The following is a 26,658-nucleotide window of genomic DNA, read 5'->3' on the forward strand; positions in this document are numbered from 1 at the left end:
TGACGACTTTGTAAACAACAAAGTAAAGCAAATATTCAAAATAGTGAGGTAAAAAAACCAGGATCAATCTTTTAAGATGTGGAATTAATGCTTACCACTATCAAATTAGCTTTAACCTATTTATTTTACTTTCAAACTTTTTAATTTCATTTTTATTTAAAATTCTGAACCGCTTCTAGTGATTTTGTCACATATTTCAATAATATTTTCCGGCAAGCAAAAGATATTGTTGGATAAATGTATGTCTTGGATTTGAAATATCTACGCATCCTCCAATGTTCCATGCTCGGATCCAAAAAAAATTGTCATGTTGTATATGAGGCATAACAGTGGGGGAAAAAGACTTTACAATAAAATTTCTTACAGAGATAGGTTCCTTTGATTGTATGCTTAGAAATGGCGCATGCTTAATAAAAATCACTGTAGGTACTTTATATCTAGCTGTATTTCATTCCGGAGTTTTTAAAAATAGTATACCTTTCATTTCCTACATGTTTTAGTTTTATTTCGGAGATTTATAAATAATACTTTATCAGCCATAAAACGGTACTAAAGACTTTCCTGATTAAAATCCTAAAAGAAATAGATGTTTGAATTCCAAATATAACATTTTGAAAAGCTTTGAAAAAAATGATGTCGATTTCACGCCGGCCGAGGTACATGTAAGTGTAATGTAATCATTATCTGCAAGCATAATTTACATTTATATCGTTCTATTTATATCCTGTTAAAATTCTATTTCGATTTACCTGCAGCTGGTTGTTCAATATTAAATTGCCGTAAACTACGCCCCAAGAAAAAAAAAAATCCGGAAATGTAAAAAAAATAAATGTCAGAATTGAAATTAGGAAACTGTTGAAATGCTGAGCATAACTACGGAAAAGGAATGCAGCGTAGCATCAAACACAAAAGGATAGTCCTCCCTTCCCAAAACGTTTTAATGTGGAATGGAAATTTAAATGCCTGAGGTCCCCTCTCCCCACATTTTGTAAAGAGAGAGGAACCGACCATAGGTTTTTAGACTGTGGGCAGTTTAGGGGTTCATGTGCGTGTTTAAGAGGTTTTTAGTTTGTTTGTTTTATATGCTTGTTTTATGTTTGTTTTCTGGCTTATTAAAGTTTTCCGTTGAAATCTTGCGCATCTTTGCTTGTTTCATTCAGGAACTTTTTTGTTTTGCTTCTCAATTATTTTTTGGCTCCCCTCCCCTGCATTGAAAAACGATGTTATGTTCCTGCACTGCAAAATGCTAGTATGTTGAAGTTATTTAACCACTGTCACTGCTTTCTATGGGCAAAGGTTTGGGAATTTTACCATCTCCACTCCCTTCTGTAGATTATTGAAGGAATTTGTGGGAATCGATTGCAAACAAAAGACTTTTTGTATCTTTTAATACAGTTGACTTACTTTTAAGTGTTTGTACAATATTTCTTGATAAATTATGTAATTGTGGTTTATTTCTATTTTCTGCCTTTCGGCAACGTTTACAGATAGTCATGACGTCCCGGAATTTACCGCCGATTTTACGGAACGTTTACGCCAAGTTTGCGGGTGCGGTATTTACGGAGACGTCGTGAATAAGAATTTTTCGACTGCAGGTCGTTTCCGCAAAGTTTACGGGTGCGGTAATTTTACGGAGGCTATGTGAATATTTTAAAGAATTGATTTTTACTGATGAAATATTTGGAGATAACGAACTGCATATTGCTGCGTAAGTAAGAGAAGTTGACGATTGAAAAGTTAAATTCATCACGTTTATCATGGAGCTTTGTTGTAAGATTACCATTAATGTCTTTTTCAAACAATATATCTAAATATGAAACAGATGTGTCAGACTCTGTGGTATCTTTTATTCTCAAGCTCACCGGGATATATCGTGTCGACATAAGATTTGAATAACCATTGTTAATGGACAATACGTCGTCGATATATCTAAAAGTCGAGTTGAAGGCCACAGCAATTGTTGTCTTCTTTTCACGTAAAAGACTTTGAACAAATTCTGCTTCATATGAATACAAATATAGGTTTGCTTATAACGGGGCGCCATTGGTACCCATGGGAATTCCAAAAGATTGTTGGAAGACCTGGTCTCCAAAAACCACATAGATATTGTCAATCAGAAACTCGAGCATCTTTTTATGTCAACTTCAGAGTACCTGTGTGTACAATCAGATTGTTTTTTAACAAAGTAATTTTGCAAATGACCAGTGACAAAGTAAGTAAATTTACGAGTTCTATTTCAATTCCATTAGAAGCAAAGAGGATTCAAGGACAGGAAAATGACATAGATTAGGACACATACCGCTCTTACATATCGATACTAAAACAGGGAAACTTTGTCTATATATACTGAGTATTCAGTTCATATATATCTATTATGCATTCAATTTCATTGAATATGAGGCTATTATGGGTCGGATACCCTAATTTTGTTGCTAGATTGTTTTTTAACAAAGTAATTTTGCAAATGACCAGTGACAAAGTAAGTAAATTTACGAGTTCTATTTCAATTCCATTAGAAGCAAAGAGGATTCAAGGACAGGAAAATGACATAGATTAGGACACATACCGCTCTTACATATCGATACTAAAACAGGGAAACTATGTCTATATATACTGAGTATTCAGTTCATATATATCTATTATGCATTCAATTTCATTGAATATGAGGCTATTATGGGTCGGATACCCTAATTTTGTTGCTAGATTCAAATTTTTAATCTTTTTTTTTAAAACCTAAATGCATTGTGCATTGCTACAATGATGTGCAATCAAATGAATTTTTTTTTTGAATGAAACGCTTCAGTCTGTCGAGGAATGTCCACCATGACATGCCCATTTCTTTAGAAATAACAAAGGTGTATTCTTTCGCATGTGAGTTAAGACTAGGTATAGGCGTTTCTATGCAAATGAGCTAATAAAAATGCATAAGAGATATATTTAGTATTCAGAGAAAGTGTTAATTTATTTTCTTATGCATACTTAGTACCCACGATATGTTATAGTCAGTACACATGATGACGTCATATTATGACGTCACTGATCTTACTACTGGAGGTAATAAAACACATCAACAAAACAGCTTCGGCGCAAGGGATTACCCTATTTATTTTTACGTAAAAATTGTATAATGCTGAGAGGAATATTCTATAGATTAATAAAACTGCTGCACAAATCCTAGGCATTTTCTCATTTGATCGGAATGTGAGGAAACTTATACCGGACTGTACATTTTTACCCTTATTCAACTTAAAACAATACAAATAGAAATTATACAACTGAGCTGCTGATATTTGTGCAGCAATACCAGCAAACTTTGGAATATTTTGCTTCTAAATATGGCCTGTTTCAGTTAAATAAAATATGGCATGCCCTTGTGCCGAAGCATTTTTGTTGATATAATTATAATCTTGTGTAGTACAGAACAATGCTGTCATAATATGACGTCATAATGTGTACTTGCTATCTCATGTCGTGGGTACCAAGTATGTATTAGACATTAAATTTTACCTCTGTCTGTATAATAGATATAGTCCTTTGGCATTTTAATTACATTGCCTATATCTAACCTTAACTCACCTGCGTTGTACCAGAAATGATTTAATACATTGCACTTCTTTCTGTAATCAGCACTTGCATTTTGCTGAAATTGCTGAAGTGGGGGTGTTTAGAGATAGGAGAAAAAGTGAGAGACGTCCTGCTTCTCCCTGCTTCTGGAACACCCACATATTGCAACAATATGTACATTGCACATGCATATATATGTAATTATTGATAGTGGTAGTGGTAACTAATGTATCACAAACGACGAATTCACGCATAGAAAGGTCAATGCTTCAAAAAATGGCGACGTGTCCTACCGATGAAGATAAAATATATGCAAAGCCACAATTACAACCGATGCAAAAGAGATTGCTGATGTAGAAACAATCTCAGTAAACAGGCAAAGACAAAAAAAATGTCTAAAGCCGGTTTAAACGGGGAGAAAAAGTTTTTACATGTACCTGGCTAAAGGAAGAAGTAAATACGGAAGCCCTGGAGGGACACTGACTTACTTGTTATTACTTATTTGTTAAAGCTTATTTGTTATGGCTTTTTGTTGCTAGTTAATACCAAGTGTAACGTAGCTATGGAACACATGTAGTTGGCTTAAATTTATTATTAAAATTATATATTTAGTCCTAATTTAGATGTAGCTTTGATTTTTGATTGATTATAATTGTATTTGAACGTTCAGTAAAATTGTGATTACTTAATTCTTATCTGTTATATCTTGTAACTTAGCTGTTATAACTTAATTCTTATTTGTTCATTCTCATTTGTTATTTCTTGGTACTTAACAGTTATAACTTAAATATTACATTTAACTTCCAGTGTGCTTTTTGATTGAACACATGAACATCATTGCTACTTTATCTTGTCATTAATAATAAATCCAAATCAAAATATCCATTCTTCTTTTCTAAGATTACATATACATTTAGCCTCCATCTTATACGCCACGCTTTGGGTAAAGTAAATGTGTGATAACAATTGTAAAATAACAATAACTAACAATTTAGTCATAAGAACTAAGTCAAAACACCTAAGAAGTAAGTCAATGTCCCTCCAGAGCTTCCGTAGCAATCTCTTTTGCATCGGTTGTAATATTGTGGCTTTGCATTTATATTTTATCTTCATTGGTAGGACATATCGTTATTTTTTGAAATTAACCTTTCTGTATGTAAATTCTTTCGTAAATTTGTAATATATTAGTTACCATGATTTGGTTCGTTACGAACAGTTGCTTTAAAGTTTTTAGATAAGTCCATTCCCAAGTAACTGTAAGCTCTATCTGACCAAAATTGCACAGATGTTGCATCTAGGGATGCACACTTCTATATTATTAGTTTGGGACTTTGCCTTACTTAAAGACAACTTTCGTCGAGGTGAGCTCTGTAATGTCTGATTAGCTATGTTTTTCCAACAAATAAGTTGCATAGTGTCATGTATCACGAAGATGACAAAGCATTGCAATTTATATTTCAATCCAATAAAAACAATATAATAATTAGTATTGATGTTTTATAAGGCTGTGCCTTAGTGTAATGAACAAATAAATTTTAACTTTAAGTGTTTACACATATGTGAACACCTCTTAGATAAATAAAATATGTTTAGTGACTTAGCACCTTTTCTGAACAACACAGCGGGGGGGGGGGGGGGGGGGTATTTGAAAAAAAATAAATTGAAACAATATCTCTTTTCTCATTTAAGCAACTCTAAAATCAGGTAGTATTCGTTTAACAATAATTAATCAATCAGTTTTATTAGTAAATATAGACTGTTTCGTAATTAGTACATCATAAAAGGTATGTGCGCCTGAATTTTCGTTTGAAATACATCTTGTATTATAATATTGCTCTTACATTGAAAAAGAAGCGCATTTCTTAAGATGTATCTATGGTGTATTAATCTAAAAACCTTAGAAATTGCTGTAATACAATAAAGTACGTTTCACATATTTTGTTACTCTATTTCGCGAAAGTGAGGCGACATTAAATCTCATATACTTAACAATCTGTCTCAAAAACTTTAACCTTTGTCATTACTTTTGAATAAGAAAAGGTAAGGCTTTCGTAAATCGAATTTACATCACCTGTTACAAGATCCTCCCATATATACTATGATTTTTAGCTCACCTGAGCTGAAAGCTCAAGTGAGCTTTTCTGATCACCTTTTGTCCGTCTGTCCGTCTGTCTGTCCGTCCCTCCGTCCGTCCGTCCGTCTGTAAACTTTTCACATTTTCAACTTCTTCTCAAAAACCACTGGGCCAATTTTAACCAAACTTGGTACAAAGCATCCTTGGGTGAAGGAGAGTTTAAATTGTTAAAACGAAGGGCAAAGCCCCCTTACAAGGGGAGATAATCCAGAAAAGACAAAATTAGGGTGGGGTCATTAAAAAATCTTCTTCTCAAGAACCACTGGGCCAGAAATGCGGAAACTTGTATGGAAGCATCCTTGGGTAGTGTAAATTCTAAATTGTTAAAATCATGACCTCCGGGGGTAGGGCTGGGTCACAATAGGGAATCCAATTTTTACATTGAAATATATAGAAAAAAATCTTTAAAAATCTTCTTAAGAACCACTGGGCCAGAAATGCTGAAACTTTTATGGAAGCATCCTTGGGTAGTGTAGATTCCAAATTGTTAAAATCATGACCCCTGGGGGTAGGGCGGAATTCAAGTTTTATATTGAAATATATAGAAAAAATCTTTAAAAATCTGAAGAAGAACCACTGGGCTGGAATAGCTAAAACTTATGTGGAAGCATCCTTGGGTAGTGTAGATTCTAAATTGTTAAAATCATAACCCCCGGGGGTAGGGCGGGGCCACAATCGGGAATTCAAGTTATACACTGAAATATATATAAAAAATCTATAAAAATCTTCTTCTCAAGAACCACTGGGCCAGAATAGCTAAAACTTATGTGGAAGCATCCTGGGGTTGTGTAGATTCTAAATTGTTAAAATCATGATCCCCCGGGGGTAGGGCAGGGCCACATTAGATATTATTACAAGGGGAAAATCTGGAGAAGAACAGGGCCAAAGTAAATCAGGTGAGCGTTGTGGCCTATGGGCCTCTTGTTACCCCTTGTCCTTGAAGTTTGACATACTTTTCAAAAAATTTTAAAATTTGTGATAATTTTTGAATGAAAGAAGATCGGGTGTTCATATGTGCATTACCAGTGACAAGTCCTTTCCAAGCGTATTATGATTGTAGATCCCATGCATGACCTTGAAGTTTTACTTTAAAAAAATAATATTGTCAGATCTTTGGAATGAGAAAGGATTTGATTTTCATTTGAATGAAAAAGGTGAAGATAATGAACAGTAATTGACCTCAGAAAAATCTATAAACAAAACAAATCTGTGAAGAGGGCATAAATTCCGGCCGAGTAACCTGTTAACCGATTACAAATTGCCATCCCTAATATGTATGTGTATATATATATATATATATATATATATATATATATATATATATATATATATATATATATATATATATATATATATATATATATATATATATATATATATATAGTAACATCATATATATATATATATATATATATATATATATATATATATATATATATATATATATATATATATATATATATATATATATATATATATATATATATATATTTGATGTATATATATATATATATATATATATATATATATATATATATATATATATATATATATATATATATATATATATATATATATATATAGTAACATCAACTTATCTATCTGTAGCCTGCCTGCTTTAAAATTGATCCTACTCTTGAGTATTGAATAAGGCGGGAGCTGTAGACCCTATATGCAGGTGATAGCGGGATAATGCTAAATCAATAGGTGATAGCGGGATAATGCTAAATCAATAGGGGAAGTTGACGAAGGAAAAGCTTCAGTCATTTTGTTTGTCACAATTTAGTTGTTAGAAGCCCTTATTGTCTGTAGTCAATAAAACTTCCGAATATTAACAATAATTATTAAGAATTATTATCCCCTGCTTTGTGTCTTAATGGATTAAGTGCCATTATTTATGGCATATTGTAATTGTCTTTTTGTGTCCTGTCTTGTGTTCGCATCAGGCTTGGGGCGAATTACATTGTAAATAAATGCATTACATTACCAATTACTTCAAGAATTAGGGCATTAGATTAACATTACTGCAATTTCTTAAAGTAATGTATTACATAACCATTACTTTAGCAAAGTAATGCATTACCATTACCATTACTTTTTCAAAAATAAAATACAAAACTTAACAACTTTGCAACTTTATTCATAAACATGCATCCCATCCCTTCAAAACTACACATGATGAATGATAATTCAAATTTAATTTCAAGAACTTGTATTTATTACACTGTAAATAATTTACATATTTTTTTTTATTATTCATAGGAAGTTCATCAAACTTTCAATTGCCAATAAGATAAAAACATGTACAATATGCACTTTTTATGTAACTATTGATGTCATTACGCAGTTTAATTTTGGGGCAGTTTTCTCCCTCCCAAAAACTAAAACTAACCTTAATGAGACATAAAAAGATTATTTGGATCTAGTACCTCAAATAATGGCAAAAATGTAATGCACTGCCGAACTTGTAAAAAGGTTTGGATAGTATACATGTACATTTTGCTCTTCTAAAAGTAGAATGCCTGTCTTCTTTCCCTTTTGGTGTAATGGATTTGTCATGGTCAGCTCAAGTTAACTACAGTTTTTGACCTCATGCCCTTAGAATTTAACCTGCAAAACTTTTTACAACTTTTTAACATTCTGGAACTTTGATCTAATTTTCTTTTTTTAATTTAAACTTTTGCAGTATTTTTTGCTCCAGATGAGACAAGACGTCACATGTGCATAACTTGTGACAAGACCTGTAGTATGTCTATGATATTGGACCTCATGGCTTTGATTTCGAAGTTTGATGTAGTTTAAAGAAAATTAAATCTTGACTTTTAAATTTAAAAACTTGAAATTTTAAATCTTTTTTTATAATGATGGACAAATAAGACAGTACATACAGACAAGACGATTCAGTATAGTATGCCATAAATAATTGCATCCCGAAAACAAAGACCCCTAAATCAGGGGACCACAATTCTTTGAATTGGGTTTTTCACAGGGTTTTTCTCAATTCTTCTGAGCTGAAGGATCAAGAGGGTTTTTCTGATCAGAATATATCTGTTGTCAGGCGTTACTGTTGACATTTTTGTTGTTGTCCTCATACTTTTCACATTTCATTTTATCCTCAAGAACCACTGGGCCAAATTAAACAAATTGATGAAGAACAAAAGGGCCTCATTTACTTAGGTGAAAGGTGTGGTCCATGGGCCTCTTGTAATTTCCCCTTTTATAATACAACAAGTATCATATATCTGGTAACAAAAACCCAATTTTATATTTTAACATATCAGTACTATATTTAAAATGAAATGACTTCCAAATCAATCGTACACGTTTCTCACATGATTCGTGCACGAACGTCGCATGTTTATCAGGTGTTCTTGCTTGAAATTCGCACGTTTCTCTCATGTTCTTTCAATACTCACTACAAGATTTGTATGATATGCTTAGAGGCCTACAAGAAACGCTGCACAGTTTGCGTTAAAAGCTACACGTTGTGCATAGAACACTGCAGGTTTTACACGAACGTTATACGGTTTGGACGAAACGAAAAGTGTACGAAAGCACATGCTTTAGTTAGGTAGAAGGACGTATTTTGTGTCTTCTTTTTCGTCCACTATCTGGCCGCCTTCATCAAGTTGAAGATTTCGCGAGTTGGGTGTGCGCGTGTTTGCATAATTAAAAGAAACAACAATACTTCAAAACATGTTCTTTTCTTACAATATTTCTTAGTCATTATTTATATGTAAAACAAAGGGTTGTATCAACGGTCTTTAGAGCTCTCAGTTATCAAGCATGTGATATGAGTTGATGCTTATCATCAATGACAGTTAATTATGAACATCTCACTTTTGCACATTTTAATTTTTCACTGATGATGAACAGGTGCATATAATGTAGATTTATACAAAGGGTACCTATGATCTTGCTTGCTTTTTATCTTTAAATATAGGATGGAAATAGAATATATGCAATATAACAGTTGTGGTGATGGATGTATAATTGGAATCGTTGTTGGTCTGGTGATTTTGATCGGAACTCTTGCAGTAATTGTTGCAGTTAGAAGACGTAAAGGACAGTATACTTCTGTTTGCAGGTAATATTCATATTTTTATTTGTCATCTTATTCAAACAATTTTGTACCAGCAAAATTAAATAGTCTCAATAGCTACCCATTTGATGAATTTTCAAAAGACTAAAAATGTAGTGCAAGAATTGATTAAAATAATACTGCTACTTCTATGTAGGCCACCTCCTGTCCAATGGTTAATGTTCTAGTTATAATTTGAGTTATATTTTTTTTTAATTCTTTATTTAATACACAATCTGTTATATCATAATATAATATAATATAAAGAGAGAGGGGAGGGAGAGAGAAAAATATGATATAATACAAAGTTTAACATTTTTCAGACTGTGATTTTTAAGAGAGAGAGAGGGGGGGGGGGGGGGAGAGAGTTGGCATGTTATCATGTATTTCAATTTTCATTTAATACATGAATAAGACTGATTCTTATATAACAGATTTATAAAACAATTGATTCCATTGATTCCAGTTGGTATCAAATGCCTCTTTGTCTCCATTTTTGTATGATAAATATTTCTGAGTTTCATAAAAAAGTTTAATATGTGAAGTTGCAAGTCTGACATCTAATTTTTTTCATTAACATCTCATTGTATAAATATAGTATTTTATCCACAAGGCCAACAACTTATGAATATCTTTGTTTTTTCCTAGAAACCCCAAAATAAAACTTTGCTTTGTGGATGAAAGTTGCAGCCCTATCTTTTGCTCACAATATACTTCAAAACTGTTAAGAAAAGTTTGTACATTATCACATTCCCATAGAACATGTATTATTGTTTCTTCTTCCACATTGCAAAAAGAACATAATTTATCATCTCTTTTCCTAATTTTATATAGATAGGAGTTTGTACCAAGAATTTTATTTAAAATTCTATATTGAAACCAGTGAAGTTTACTATTTTTTGTAATTTTAAAAGGAAGTTTAAAAATTCATTCCATTCAATTTACCCCAAATCAAAAATATCATTCCATCTTGTTTTCCCAGTGAGTTCAACATCATTAACATTGATTATTTCATAAAACTGTTTCGCTTTCTTACACTTTAAAAGAATATGAGTGCTAGACAAAATTACTGGGTTTGGTAATTTTGCAATAGTATCATTAATGTTCATTGCTTTCATCCATGCTTTTACAGCATGTATTATACCTGCAAATTCTACGACGTTGAGCTTTACATTTGGATATATATATCACAATAACCCTCATAACTGTAAAAGAAACCATTATCATCTATAAGATCATTTATAAATCTAATATTCAGGTCATACATATTCTTATTATAAGTAGCTTTGAGTAATATTGTGGTTGGAAGCTTCTTCAGTTTCAGTGTTCATTTTGTTACATTTTAAATTCAACCCATTCTTTAAGACTGTTTGATTTCCATTTTAATGATTTCTTTATTATGTATCTTTACATTGACCCAGTGTACTTAAGTAAGTACACTGAGTCAGGAACCATTTAAAAAGCAGAAAATCTGTTGCTTGATATAAATTAGAGCCTGTTCTGCCAATGCCTTAAAGTCACATATGGTGTATTTTTTGTAAATTCAGACTAATAAAATAATAAAAAAAAATCTTTATATTTGTTTTATTATTTTATGTAAAGGAAGGACATTCCTTTGATTTACACAATTTAAATCAATCACGTTTCAAAGATATTAGAAATGTAAAACAATAACCAATTAATTAACCGACCCCGCATTTAAATAACAGGCACAGTTTAAAGTCAATATAACTATAGAAACATGAGGTTATTCAAGTTCAAAATCGGTGAAAATTTTAATTTGAACGTAAATAACATATATCATGTTTATCCACAATCAGTCTCGTATTTTTTTTTTTTTTTTTTTTTTTTTTTTTTTTTTTATAGCTTTAAAGTGTTCGGTATGTCCGTCGTTAGTCTACCTGTCAAAAGCATTATCCAAACCTTATCCAAAGCATGTTTGCTCCCCCCTTGGCCTAATCTTCACCTCTGCGGGGAGGGGGGTGGCGGCTCTATTGATTTTGTAGTGAAAATGCATCGTCTCTTTGAAAATCTTCTCTGCTCTTAGGTATTTAGCAGATAAACCAGATTTATAGTTATGATGAGCAATGGCCCCTCTTTCAAAATTGTGAATATCTTGGCCCCTGAGTTAGATGTTCTGGTGTAAGGGCGGGTCTCTATTGATCTTATAGCGAAAATTCATTAATTCTTTGAAAATCTTCTCTCCCCCGTATATAAAGCAGATAAACTAGGTGCATGGTTATGATGATCAAGAGTACTTCTAAAATTGTGAATTTGTGGCCCCAGGATGAGGGGTTCTGCAGGAGGGGGGCTTAATTGATTATAAAGTAAAAATGCATCATTTCCTTGAAAATCTTCTTTCCTGTTCCTAGTTATTTGGCAGCTAAACCAAGTTTATACTTATAATGAACAAGGGCACCTCTTCAAAAAGTGTGAAAAAAGTGTGAATATCTTGAACCCTTGGTCAGGGGTTCTGGTGTTAGGGCGCGGCTCTATTGATCATATACTGAAAATGCATTAGTTCTTTGAAAATCTTCTCTCCTCTGTACATAAAGCAGATAAACTAGTTGTATGGTTATGATGATCAAGTGTGCCTCTTCCAAAATTATGAAATTTGTGGCCTCGGGGTGAGGGGTTTTGCAGGGCTTTATTGATTATATAGTGATATTGCATTATTTCCATGAAAATCTTCTTTTCTGCTCCTAGGTATTTAGTAGATAAACCATGAATATAGTTATAATGAGCAAGGATGCCTCTTCCAAAATTTTAAGATTTATGTCCTTAGGGTCAGGGGTTTATGTTGGGAGGGGGGGGGGGTCTATTGAATATTTAGTGGTAATGCGTTATTATTTTTCCTTCATTTTTGAAAATCTTCTTCACTGCACCTGGATATTTAACAGAAAAACTAACTGCATGGTCATGATGAGCAAGGATTCCTTTTCAAAAAGTTTGAAATTCATAACCCCGGGGTTCAGGGGTTTTGGTGTTAGGGTGAGGCTCTTGAATATATAGTAGAAAAGCATTATTTCTTTGAAATTCTTCTTCTCTGTCCATTGTTATTAAGGAAACATAATTAGTGCATGGTTATGAGGAACAAGGTTCCTCTTCAACAATTGTGAATATCTTGGCACCTGGGTTAATGGCTCTGGTATTAGGATGTTTTTTTATTAAATCTATAGTGAAAATGGATTTTATTTTCAAATCTTCTCTGCTCCTGGGCATCTACAAGGAAAACAAAGCATATAAAGTTAAAATAAGAAAACATGTTTTTATCAGATTTTGAAATTCTGTACCCTTCTGTCAATTTATTAATTTCTACTGAAAGAAGTTATTCACTTTCGCTATTCACCTATGATAGTTAATCACTCTAAATAATGTAACTGGAAAAGTCAATTGAATAACGGAATTATACAAGAATTTTTATGATAGTTCATACAAAAATCACATTTTCTCTCTTTGTTGTATGCTTGTCTTTATACGGGATGTATTATTGTTTGGCGTTTATTTCTGTCTATATTTTCTCCATTTGTCCGTTAGCTCTTTCATACCCAGCTTATAACTTTAGTACTATGAGGTCTAGAACAATCAGACCTTGTCAGCTGACACATCTTGGATAGAAGGTGCACATAATTAATAGGTCACTTTCACTTTTAATTAAGATAATATGGCAAAATACTGCCGAAATAGATGGTCACAATTTAAACGAAATCTACTTTTACTGTATTTGATATTTAAGATTTTCTGATTTAATAAAATAATTTCAAATTTGACTTGTATGCTACAGTTTTTAACTCACATGAGCTAAAAGCTCAAGTGAACATTTCTGATCACTCGTTGTCCGGCGTCCGCCTATACATGATTGTATATCCGTCTGTAAACTTTTCACATTTTCGACTTCTTCTTAAGAACCATTTGGCCAATTTTAACCAAAGTTGGCACATAGCATCCGTAGGTAAAGGGGATTCAAATGAAGGACCAAGTTTGCTTCCAAGGGGAGATAATAAAAAAAGGCAAAATAGGATATATAGGGTCACTAAAAGTTTCAAGAATGACTGGGACGCAAAAGTTGAAACTTATGTGTAAGCATTCCGAGGAAGTGCTGGTTATAAATTGTTCAAATTATGACCTCCGGGGCTAAGATGGGGTCACAAGAAGTTATCAATGTTTTAGATTGAAATGTATAGGAAAACTTTAAGTCTTCCCAATGTCACAGAGTCATCATTAAAGAAAATAACGCTGGATTCAGTTCTCGTTTTCAGAAGTTTTAATGAGGATAACAAATAAAACCTAGAAAACATGAAAAAACACAACACAGACACATTAACAAGAGACATATATGGTCCATTTAGCAAAGTTACAAAATATATAACATGAAAATTCACGTCGCTGCCAATAAAAATCTTTTACGTATAATGGAAATTCATTTAAAAAGTATTTACATCATTAGAAATAAATCTTACCAGGTACCCAGTGTTATGATAGAATAAAGATAATTATCAACGCGTCGTGAAACTCGGTGACTTCAAACGTTACATGTAGGGTTGGACCTCTTACGTCTCACACATAAAGGTAGAAGCTAATAAATATTTCATTTGGGGGGATAAGCGCTAATATAGTACACGAAGTTAGAATACATACATATTACATGTAATTATCAAATAGCGGTTTGTCATTGGTCCACTGGTCGCACTCGTATACCTGGTCAGCTAGTAAGCTAAAATTAGAAACATCACGTGATAAAACAAATCTTTCACACATGGCACTAATTCACACAGCGCTCTATTTGATTAGCGATGCGTGAGCAGCGCGACATCAAAACCCACTGGGCCAGAAAATGTGAAACTTTAAGTAGAAGCTTCATGAGAAAGTGCAGATTCTAAATTTTTCAAATCATGACCCCTGGGTTAGGACAGGGCCACAGTAGGGGATGAGAGTTTTTATTGAAATGTATAAGAAATATAAATGAGAAAAATATTTTAAAAATCATATCAAGAATCATTTGGCTAGAAGAGGTGAAACTTGTGTGTAAGCTTCCTGAGGAAGTGTAGATTCTAAATTGTTCAAATAATGACGCTGGGGCGTAAGATCTGGACATTTGATTAGCACAATGTTTTATTTAAAATCTTCTCAAGAACCAACGGACCAGAAAAGTTGAAACCTCCGTGGAAGCTTCCTGAGGAAGTGTAAATTGTTCAAACCATGTCCCCTGGGATTAAGGTGGGGCCACAATAAATAATCAAAGATATACATTGAAATATAAATGAAATATCTGAAAAAAAAATCTGAAGAAACCTCGGGACTAGGAAAGATGAAACTTATTTGAAAGCTTCCAGAAATACATGTAGATAGATTGTAAATTGTTCAAATTATGATCCTCGGGGATAAGATGGGACTATTATCGAAAAATCAAAGTTTAACATTGAAATAAATATATTAAAGAAAAAACATTAAAAATCTTCTCAAGAACAGCAAAGACATGAAAAGAGGAAACTTAGCTGAAAGCTTCCAGATGAAGTGTAAATTCTAAATTGTTCAAGTTTTGACCTGTACTCTGAGGTAGGGCAACAACAATGGATAAATTTTTTACATGGGAATATATAAAAGAAATCTGACGACGAACAGCAAGACTTAAGTAACTTTTGTGAGCGTTGTGGCCAATGGGCCTTTTTTAACACCTTTTTCAGACACAGTAGAAAAGAAAAAGAAACCCTTGCATAAAATTGAAAATTCAGGTAAGTGTGTTCATCTGAATTATATTAGTTAGCATGAATAATTAATTAAGTTTAAGCAGTTCAAGACCACTAGATTTTCTGACATCAGCATTAAGTTTTGCATGTTAAGGAGGGGTTCTTCTCATATTTCCTGTATTTAAAAATAAATAAAATGAAACTTTCATAGATTCAAGAAGACATTATCATTCAGTGATGGTATCAATTAGATTAAATTTGACCATTTTATTTTAAACCAAGATCAGGTCAAGGTCATTATCTTTTTCCTTGACCTTAAGAATAAAAAAATACTGTTGCCAATCATACCATGCCTACTTCTATTTCAAAAGATTAAATGGTTTTCTTTTTGCATAAAATAATATAACTATAAAGGGTCTATTAGATGATACTACCAAATTGACATAAATAATTTAACTAAAATAGATGTTGGCTAATCCGAATAAGCGAATTTTCTTTATTTTCCCCAGATTTTAGGATATATTAGTTAATTTTATATGCTTCGTATATTTAAATTTTTCTTATTTTCACATATGGTAACGTAGTCATATAAAGATACAAAGTGATACAAAAATTAAAAGTATTTACCGTTTACTAAGAGAGAAAAAAACTTTTTATGGATTTTCTGCTCAAATCTGTACTTAGTTTGGAAGCTTTTAAAAGCTTACAAAATTGTAGTTTGTTAAGAAAATCATATTTATTTGATATATTTTAATACTTTAGTCCAATATTATTAATTTTAATTTCATTTTAAATCATCTATATGTCTTAGATTGTTTAAAAATTTTACCTAAATTTATTGTTCTATGGTAATTTTGAAAAGGAGATATTTTCATACGCCGCCATTCCGCCAAATATATAGTCACTGCTAGATTTCAAACTCAGTTTACCTTTTCTATTGAAAGTTGTACAATTGTGATGAGGGAAAAAATATGATCTTTTAAATCCCTTACATCTAAATATATAAGACATATAAGCAAATATACTTTGAATATTTCATCTAGACAGAAACCAGACAAGAATCTCTCCTTAAATAAGCTACCTGTCTACTTTACCGACTGACCAAATAGTTAAAAGAGTTGCAATGCATTATGGGCTTCTACGAATTTCAGTACGAATGCCGAGTTTTAAAAATAGAGAAAAAAAGTATTTAACATTGGAAAATCATTTCCGATTGTTTTCGATATTTATGAATAAGTATTGAAAATTATTTAAAATCGTTCAATTCTATGCCCACATTAAAAATAAAAGTTTTATAAAGCCTTATATCTACCTATTTAAATATCGGCATAAACTATTGTTCAAAGAGATATAGGTGCTATTGTGTCGAATAAGCATTGAATATGTATTTTCTGGTGATACATGTCCAAGTCTTAGACAGCCTTTTAGTCCTGGAAATCAAGCAGTCAAACTGTTATGATGAATACATGTATAATGAGCATTGAGCCGTATACCAAAATTGTAAAATTCACTGTTACAGGGTGAGGGGTTCTGGATAAAGGATGGGGCTCTACCAGTCATATAGTGAAAATGAATTCATTCTTTAAAAATCGAATTGACCACCATTGAACAGGTTAAGGTTTCTAGGCATGTCAATTCACACCTGGATCAAACTGGAATTGATAATGTATCTATGCCTGTGTTTCTTTTACAGAAAGAAGACATGCTGATGAACAACTTAAAGAATTTTGTGCAAGGATACTTATGGTGTTTGAAAAACAACGGAGATTCACAAAAGAAATACAAATTTTTAAAATGACTTGATTGCATCAATTAATCAATGTATTAAAGATGCATATATTTCTCCTGGAAGGTACTGTGTACTTCAAAAGTATGAGGATATCATTTTGTTATCTTACAAACTTTAAAAAAGATAAAAGTTATAAAAGATAAAAGTCATACTGATAATTTTTATGTGGGTCTTTTGTTATGTATTTTTGTGCGTTGTCGTCCTTTTGAGCACCATGCGTTAACATGTGAACATATCAGCTTTTTATCTGGAACTACTGATCCTCCAATTTTGGTACCCAGTTTTTTGGTGCGAAGGAATGCAAAAATGTTCCAACCCCAACCCCCCAACCCCTTTCCCCTCTTCTATCCCAAGGGATGGTACCAAAACCATTAAATTCAATGCAATCTACCAAAAACGTATTTATTCCTTGACATCAGATGATCAAACTGTTGGCATGAATATAATAGGTATCAAAACTGAAATTCTTGAAACCAAGGTAAGACTTTTAAGGTGGGAGCTATTTATCATATAATGATAGTGTCTCAATCGGTTACACTTCCTCTACATAAGCAAGGGTGTCTCTTCCAGAGTTGTTAAATTCATGGCACCCTGGGTCAGGGACTCTTGTATTCATGGAAATGTCTGTTGATCATGTAGCGAAATAGCTGCAGATCTGTAGCTTTCCGAAAGAAAAAAAATGACCAGAGAGCTACAGTACATGTACCACCAAAAGGAAAAAAAGAGCTTTAGATTTATAGCGCACAAAAAAGTGCGCTCAATTCTGGATTTATTTCTTCTTATTGTTATCTCAATTGCACAAAAAAACTCGATTAAAAAATATTAGACCTCTATATCTTGTGCACGAAGCAGTTATACCAAATACTAGGCAAAATGGCAGAACTAATGTAGGCGAAATTTTTCAAAACTCACAATATCACACTCAGGAGAGCTATTAACAATGGTAATGGGGAATATTTTGTTTTGGAATTGGTAAAATAATATGTTAGCAACGGACATTTAGTTATATTTTAGTTTAAATATACATAGAAATACATCGAGAAACGGTCAGTCTACTTTTTGTGTGCAGTAAATGTACACCTGTTTAAATAAGTGGCATTGTAGCTCCCTGTTGTCCATCCTAATATTTTCCGACCAGCTACTGATTTGTAGCTAATAGAGAAAATGCATTAATTCTCTGAAATTCTTCTAGACTCTAGAAAATCTTAAAACTCTTGGTATTAAGCAGATAAACTAAGTAATGGTCCTGATGATTAAGGGTGCTTCTTTCAAAATCGTGAAATTCACGGGTCCAGAGTAAGGGATTCTGGTGTTAGGGGTTAACCCTATTTATCATATGTGTAATCCAGAAAATTCATAGTAGAAATGTTCGAAAGCAAAACCAACTCATCAGTATTGTCAGTCCTTGCTCTGTGATGTGTACAGAGTTTAACAAATTGAACACACCCGTGAAACGTGAACTGTTTTTGTAAACTGGGCACGAGCTCTGTTATTGTTAATGTTTACGATTCACCGGGTGTGTTCAATTGTTAAACTCTGCACACACCACTGAGCACGGACTTACAATACTGCGAATGGGTTTTGCTTTTGAACATTTCTACTCTGAATTTTCTGGGTTATAGTTTTAATATTTTTCATTAATACACAACAAAGTTGCCACTTTTCTTAAGTATTAAGAATAAAATTAAAATATGTGAAAGCACAAGGATGTGTCAATCCAACGCGTCCAGAAATTCAAAGTTTTAATAACTTTGATATGAAATAAGATTTTTATTATATTTTAGTATGAAATGCTCTAGCAATGTACATATAAGTCATGAAATTTGAGAAAATATTAACTTCAAATCTGTGTCCAAGCACCTTTAAGTGTATGTTGTGTTTCATGCTCAAATGTTATTGTATTTTGTTATGATTACAAATGAGAGTATAGTCAACACTATATATACTTCTGTTACTAGATTACGTATTTAAATGATCCCAGGTTATTTCTCTTACTTATATATATCTTCTTTTATCAATTTATTATACTTTATTATGTAATTATGAAATTGTCATTCTAGAGTCCCTTTGCATTGTTGTATCATACTCATTGTATCATACCCTTGGGCCCCTTGTACATGCACTTATATAAGTGAAGGAAATTATACAACTTTAAAATCTCTTGATGATGTAAGTTTAAGTAATCTGTTAATACCTTTCATTGAACAAGTACATTAAATATAGCAAATGTGTAGAAAAATGGTGCAATTTTTGAATCTCTGTGTGTTGTGAAACTAGAATAATTTATGTTTCGTGTAAATTTATAATATCCTTCAATTATAGCTTAAAAAATGCTTATTGTTCCTAATTATTGTACATTTATGTCAGTTGTCGTTGTGCATCTTCATTCGATAGAGCTGAGAAAAAAGAACAGCCTTCATGACAATAGATATAGATGAATTCTAACTTGTATTAACTTCTTATTCAAGTGGAATATGTGCTCAGATTTGCTGCGTTTAAATTTATATTGTACGTAAGAAAATGAGGTGTATTTTGTTTTTTAAACAAACCTTGTGTTCTCTATCAGTTGTGTATTTTCCGTAATTATTCTATCAGCTGTGTATTTTCTGTATTATTCTTCTGCCGAAATATGGCTGGGATATTGCCGACTCAGTGTGAAAGAATAACAATCAATCAATCAATCGTATTATTCTTAATAAAGTACATATTAATGTTGACCCAGCCAGATAAAGTACAGCAGCTGTAAAACATGAAAGCTAATAACAGAATTTGGTCTTGTGGAAACATGTTTGATGTATCTTTGCGAACTTCACATGAAACAGAAAATACCATTGGTATGTAATTGTTAGGTGTTGCAGGGTCCATTTCTAGTTATTTCTAGGGTCTAAGGTTATAATGAAACGTACAATATAGATTTTCTCTCAAATATCAACAAAAAAACTACTTACTTACGTAGGAGAAATCAATTCAAACTTTGGACAATCTTATTTTCTTATGTATGAATTTATCACTCTTAAATGGAAAAATGGCTAATAAGGAAGAATCATCTATGATAGAGGTAGGCCCTAGTCTAATAAAGGTGGTCAAACTTCATGTTTACTGTGGTAACGCCAGTATAACCCCTTACAACAAAGAGATCGGCAAAATTACAGAGTTCTCCATCGGCCGTTTAAGGTGGCGGCCCCGCCACAGTCGCATCCCTTTGCTCCACAACACCACAGTACCGCCACCGTAAAATATCAGGAATATAAATGTGTACAGTTTTAAATCTTTCAATGACACTATAAATCAAGTACCGTTTTCCAGTTTCAAAGCTTAAGAGTTTCCTGATACTATACTAAACTGACACCAATAATTGCAAAAATATGGATGAAAGTTAGATTGTGTGTATGACCAAGCAGAATTTCCTCAGTCCTTTAATGTCCCCTGAAGGTGTTAAATTTAAAGTTCAAAGAAATTCACTTTACAAGGATACTCACTCCCGCCCAACCCGTGATTGAACTCTCGACCTGTGGAACCTGCTTCCTAGCAGTGCAGGAACAGCTCGCATATCCCTAACAAAAAAATACTATAGTTAACTATAGTTTACTATAGTTAACTATAGTTAACTATAGTGAATCAAAGTGATCACTATGATAAATCAAAGTTTTCAAAGTGATCACTATAGTGTCATAGTTATCACTATAGTAAATCAAAGTTTTCAAAGTTATCACTATAGTAAATCAAAGTTTTCACCATAGTAAATCAAAGTTTTCATAGTGATCACTATAGTAAATCAAAGTTTTCATAGTTATCACTTTAGTAAATCAAAGTGTCGAAGTTATCACTATAGTAAATCAAAGTGTCAAAGTTATCACTATAGTAAATCAAAGTTTTCATAGTGTCAAAGTTATCACTATAGTTAACTAAAGTTAACTATGGTAAGCTATAGTTAACTATAGTAAACTATAGTTAAGTATAGTATTTTTTGTTAGGGATACTTATGCTTGGTTATTCGGATTTTTCTAGTTGAAAAACGCATGTATTTGAAAATATACTAAGTATATGAGATTGACTTACTTTCTTTTTTTGGAAATATTCCTGAACAAGATGCTGGGGATACATTTAAGGTTTAATTTTTTTTTATTTATGGCCAAGAGAGAGAAAGAGAGAGAGAGAGCATAGAATACATACAGTGCAGGTATATTATTGAAATATATCACAGTTATTGTATACTATCAATCACCACAGACTTGACATTGTTAACTAACAATAAGACACAATTTATTTTTAGTTTTACTTTTCAGTACTACAGATGGCTCTGGATATTTAAATTATCTAGTCTATCATCACACTGAGAGACATTGCTGCTCGATTATCATGTGTACATAGTATTAAATTTTGGGTCATCAATTATGTTTCCCATTGCACAAGCGGAAAAGGAAATCTAAATCAGGAAATCAGGCAATTAAAAATATATATATATCTCGCTGTTTGATAAAAGCATGTATTGGTGTAAACAGTATTAGACTCGATGAAGCTTAAGTCAATGTCCATCATAAAAATATTTATTAATATTACATTTACCATTCTTTGTTCATGGTCAACAGAAATACCAAGATGTGAAAAGTAAGTATGCTTTATGTTTTAAGTTCATCTGTTTAAAAAAAATCTATATTCATAATTTTGTTTAAAATTCATAATCAAAAATATAAATATTAAGTGTTTTTAAGTGTTTAACTTGCTGACGTTAAATAGTAGACATTTAGACATTTATATATATATATATATATATATATATATATATATATATATATATATATATATATATATATATATATATATATATATATATATATATATATATATATATATATATATATATATATATATATATATAATATGTTTACAGGGGCTGTTGTTCAAATTACAAGTGGAACATCAAAACTGAAAAATGTGAAAGTAAGTCTAATAATTATCTTTTCTGTACTTGTAGATACAATATAGGAATTTATCATTCGCCTTATGCAAGTTATTGTAAGGTGTAGTCTTTGATTTGTTACTTTCATATGTTAAACCGTAGTTTCCTGTACACGCATCTTTCATTTGAAGAACTTGTCTAGAGGAAATTAGATGAGCTTATTAGCAAAAATCTTATTTGCATGTTCATCTTATAATAAAGCATATATCACTTGTTTTCCATTAAGGAAATCAACTTCCTATGCTTTTTAATTAGTATTGTTTATGAAAAATAATCACCAGTATACATAAAGTGTCATTTCATTCCTTCCAACAAAAGTGAGAAGTGTCCCTCTTATATGAACCTTTTTTTTATTCGTTCATATCGTTTGAAAGAACAAGACTTTCAAATTTAAGGATTATCTACCTCATGCATAGCTCTGATCCTTCAACGTATTTGTCTCTAATCTTTGGCAGCTTTTGTCAGCTCTTCCAAGTCCTTTTTTATTTAAATATTTTGGATTTCGGCTTGAGCATCACTGAAGAGACACAATTTGTCGAAATGCGCATCTGGTGCATCAAAATTGGTACCGTATATGATTTATATTCCGAGGAACCTCGAGAAATTCAGACCTGCTTAATATATTTTCTTGATGTATAAAGAAAAACATATAGCGTACTATAAACAGGTAAAAAGGTGTCTGCAATATACCAGAATCGTTTTAGCTTAATTCATGCAGTATTAATTGCAGAATGTTTGCCGGGATACAAAGGAATAGACTGTAGTCAGTCTTGTCCGTATCCTTCATATGGAGTAGGGTGTCAATTAGAATGTGACTGTGAGAGACACTTGTGTGACGTTTCAACTGGTTGTAGAGATGTAACCACTGGTAAGGCAATTCAAAAATAGAATTTCACTTCAAATATTTGTGTTGAACACTTTCTCTATACAACTCAAAAGTATTCGAATTGCATGTAGCATGTGTTTGTGAACTAAATCTAAACCATTGAATGTAAAATTTATGGTGGAATAATAAGACTAGTTAAAACATGCCAACGGCTAAAAAAGACAAATGGAAGATATTTCAATGGGAATGGTACTCATTTTCAAAATAGTTCTGGGTAAAATTCATTCAGAGCAAACTTAGTGACACTAAGGCTATTATCCATGCAAAAGGGGAAGCAACTAAAACTAAGTTGAAAACTAAAAAAAAAAAACTCAGCTACGTTAAGGAAGACCTGAGTTCACATTTGTGATGCACCGTATGGGAAGTTTCATTATGACCTCATTAATAATTTAACAAGCGACAAAAAATTATTTAACCACTTGATGATGCGTAAATAACAACTTGCATTCATTTTGTTCATCAATCTTTTAAAGCATTTAAAAACTCAACATTTGATAACAATACTGCCGAGTTATTAGAAGCAAATCTTGTGCCATAAATGACGTCACCACCCTTGACTTGACGCAGTACAAGTGATCCAGAGGAGTGGATCCATTGGTTTAATAATTACAAAAATACTTAAATAATTATAAAAACCATTGCCATTGTTTAAATCTAATCAATAAAATTAAAAGGAAATAATGTATTTAAAACAATTATGTAGATTATCAATATATGCTATGGAGCTGCACAGCGACAGAGAATATGAGAATATCGCTTACACGGTAAGTGTATTCCTGATTAACCTCCAAAGTGCAAGGGGATAGACTAGACTATTTGAGCTGAAATATGGAATATCAATTGCTTATATCATGCATATTTTGAAAAGTGCTGAGAGCTGATTCTGGTCTTCCTAACATTATTTTTTATTTGTTAAAGAATTTAAGCGAAGTGGGAATTTTTAGCTATAGTACGCATTTTCAGCAAAATTACAAGTATTTCCGAAAAAAGCTCAATCTAGCCTCAAGCACTCTTCGTGAAGCCGATGTAAATTTTTTTTAATATGTATCAATTTTAAATATGTATTCAATTTATAAAACATTGTTACGTTATTTTTCAAAGAACACAACTATTTTCCAGTAATTCACTCTATTCACCAACTCTGCGAGCGCAAAGCGAACCCGGGACTCGCTTTTCGGGTTTGCTCTGGTGTAAGGTTGTGTCTGGTCGGTACTGTCAGCTTATGTACTAATACAGAGTTTATTTTACCCCCGCTCCGAAGGAGAGGGGGTACACTGTTTTACCCTTGTGTTCTGTCTGTCTGTCCGTCCGTCTAGCTTTCTGTCTGTGTGTCTGTGGGATGCATTTTTGTACAAATCCAATATCAACAACCTGTTTATCTGTCCGTAACATACAAAACAAATTTGGGTGGCAGTTTTCTCAGCAGCTACTCATCCTATAAAGTAGTTTAACTACGTAAAATATTATATAATTGATCTGTACGTAATGGTAAGTTTCACTGATGGAAGATCGCACTGCTTAAAAAAAATTCATACGCTTAGCTATGATAAACCGTTTCTAACCAGTCTAGCGTTTAATGGATTGATAAAGGGACGATGTTTTCAAAAGAAATAAAGGAGAAAGTATTCAGTAAATATTGATTGATTGTTTTACGTCCCATTCGATAATTTTTCCCTCATATAGAGACGTCACCATATACCGGTGAAGGGCTTCAAATTTTGACCTTTACTCGGCACTCAGGGCCATTGAGCAGTGAGGGATCTTTATCGTGCCAACGCCTGCCGTGACACGGGGCCTCGGTTTTTAAGGTCTCATCCGAGGGACCCGCAACTTTCACTTCAAAGTGCCTAGCGCAAGGCGAAGGAACAGTTCTTACCTATTTTCTATCAACTTAGGTCAGTTGCGGCCGAGATTTGAACTCACAACCTCCCGATCACGGAGCGAGCGCTCTACCGACTGAGCTACAGTGAACGGTATTCAGTAAATAAAAAAAAATTCAGATGTAAGTATTTTTGGATGACTTTCTTTGAAAATTAGAGCGAATGAAGCGTTGTGGAAGTTACTTTTCCTTGTGTAATTCCAAAATAAATCTGATAACTGGGATGGACGCAACCTTTTCAGTATAGAAGAATTTCCTTTACGTATATGTAAAAGTATTTTTTATCAAGTAATTATCATTTTTAAGTTTATATATAGGAATTTTTAGTAAATTCCTCCCTCTCCCTCCCTCTCTCTCTCTCTCTTTCTCTCTCTCATTTGCATGAAAGTAACAAAGAATCATAATATTGCAATTAAGAAAAGAATAAATATTTGTTATTTTTCTTTACCATGCTTATTTTAGCTTTAGTTGGCAGAACTATTTCTTCGATTAGCGACGTAACGGACAGCAGTTTAATTGACAATAATACTGTTTCTGTATCAGAGGCTTCTACAGATGTTCTCGTCAGAGGCTCACAGACTTCCTGTGTAAATGATTTTCTCCTTGTCCTTATAAAGACGTTAGGCTGTGTGGACATTTTGTTAATGTGTGCTCACGTCGTTGTTTACATCCATGACCGGCGAAATAGGACTGACACAAATGGTACCGACACAACTGTCAATTATCACAGAACCAGCACGATGTATGAGAATGTTGACATTAATTTCCCCTCAACCTTGGATGTCTAAGACTAATATGTGATTTTTGTTAACTGAATACTAAAAATATATCATTTACATGAAAGTTAATCATTTTCATTGTAAAATAGCTTATTCAAAACACATAAATAAAGCTGAGCATGATCATGTTTTGTTTCTTTTTTGTTTTGTTTTGTTTTTTTTTTTTTTTTTTGTTGCATGTATACCATTTTAAAATGGTAAAAGAGGTAGATAAAATTTGATATTAAAATTCTAACTAAGACGATTTTTTTCTTTGGAAAATCTGTTAGACTTATTCTTTAATTCATTTCCAACGAAATATTTCGTTGTTTTGATAAGTTGACACGAATTCCAGTTCTTTTGGGAGGAATTGATGTCTTCTTGTATAAAAGATATACAAAGTTACGAAACGCTTATTTTACTCAATGTTAATGCATAAAGCAATTTTCATTGTTTTCTGCAGTTGATGAATGTATTTCATCCTTCATGTATTAAACTGCGCTTGAAGGCACTCCCATTTGTTTGAGTTTCGTAGGAGAAGTAAAAGAAATGTATTGTTATTGAATGTTATTTAAATTGCTTTTAGCGAAACAAATTAAAATTTTTAAGGAATGATTAAGTTTGATGAGAAGAAGAAATAGAATTTATGTAGGATATAAAAGTAACTATACATGCAAGTCAGATAATGTTATGCTTTTGCAAAATTGTAATCTGCCTACCCTAACAAAATACAATAGTTAACTATAAATAACTACAGTTTACTATAGTTTAACTATAGTAAATCAAAGTTTCAAAGTTTTTACTATAGTAAACCAAAGTTTCAAAGTTTTCACTATATTAAGGAAGCGATTGCAAGGCGTCACGTGATCGACTCATGTGATGTTTAAAAAAAGAAGATTTACGGTAACCATTTCCGGAAT

The 26,658-nt window shown here is 32.3% G+C and overlaps 1 protein-coding gene across 1 annotated transcript in view; it reads left to right on the top strand.

Moving 5' to 3' along the window:
* Nucleotides 1-19,700, top strand: part of LOC133200434 (uncharacterized) — a 37,889-nt gene extending 18,189 nt beyond the window's left edge. Inside the window, exons 6-8 of the mRNA XM_061336234.1 lie at nt 9,642-9,785; nt 15,464-15,511; nt 17,160-19,700. Coding sequence (XP_061192218.1) covers nt 9,642-9,785; nt 15,464-15,497 — 178 coding nt within the window. The 3' untranslated portion in view covers nt 15,498-15,511; nt 17,160-19,700. The remainder of the gene's footprint in view (nt 1-9,641; nt 9,786-15,463; nt 15,512-17,159) is intronic.
* The last annotated feature ends 6,958 nt before the right edge of the window (nt 19,701-26,658 follow it).

This window comes from Saccostrea echinata, unplaced genomic scaffold (genome assembly GCF_033153115.1).
Source record: "Saccostrea echinata isolate AGI-Se365-2 ecotype Australia unplaced genomic scaffold, CSIRO_AGI_Sech_v1 ptg000040l, whole genome shotgun sequence".
Lineage (NCBI taxonomy): Eukaryota > Metazoa > Mollusca > Bivalvia > Ostreida > Ostreidae > Saccostrea > Saccostrea echinata.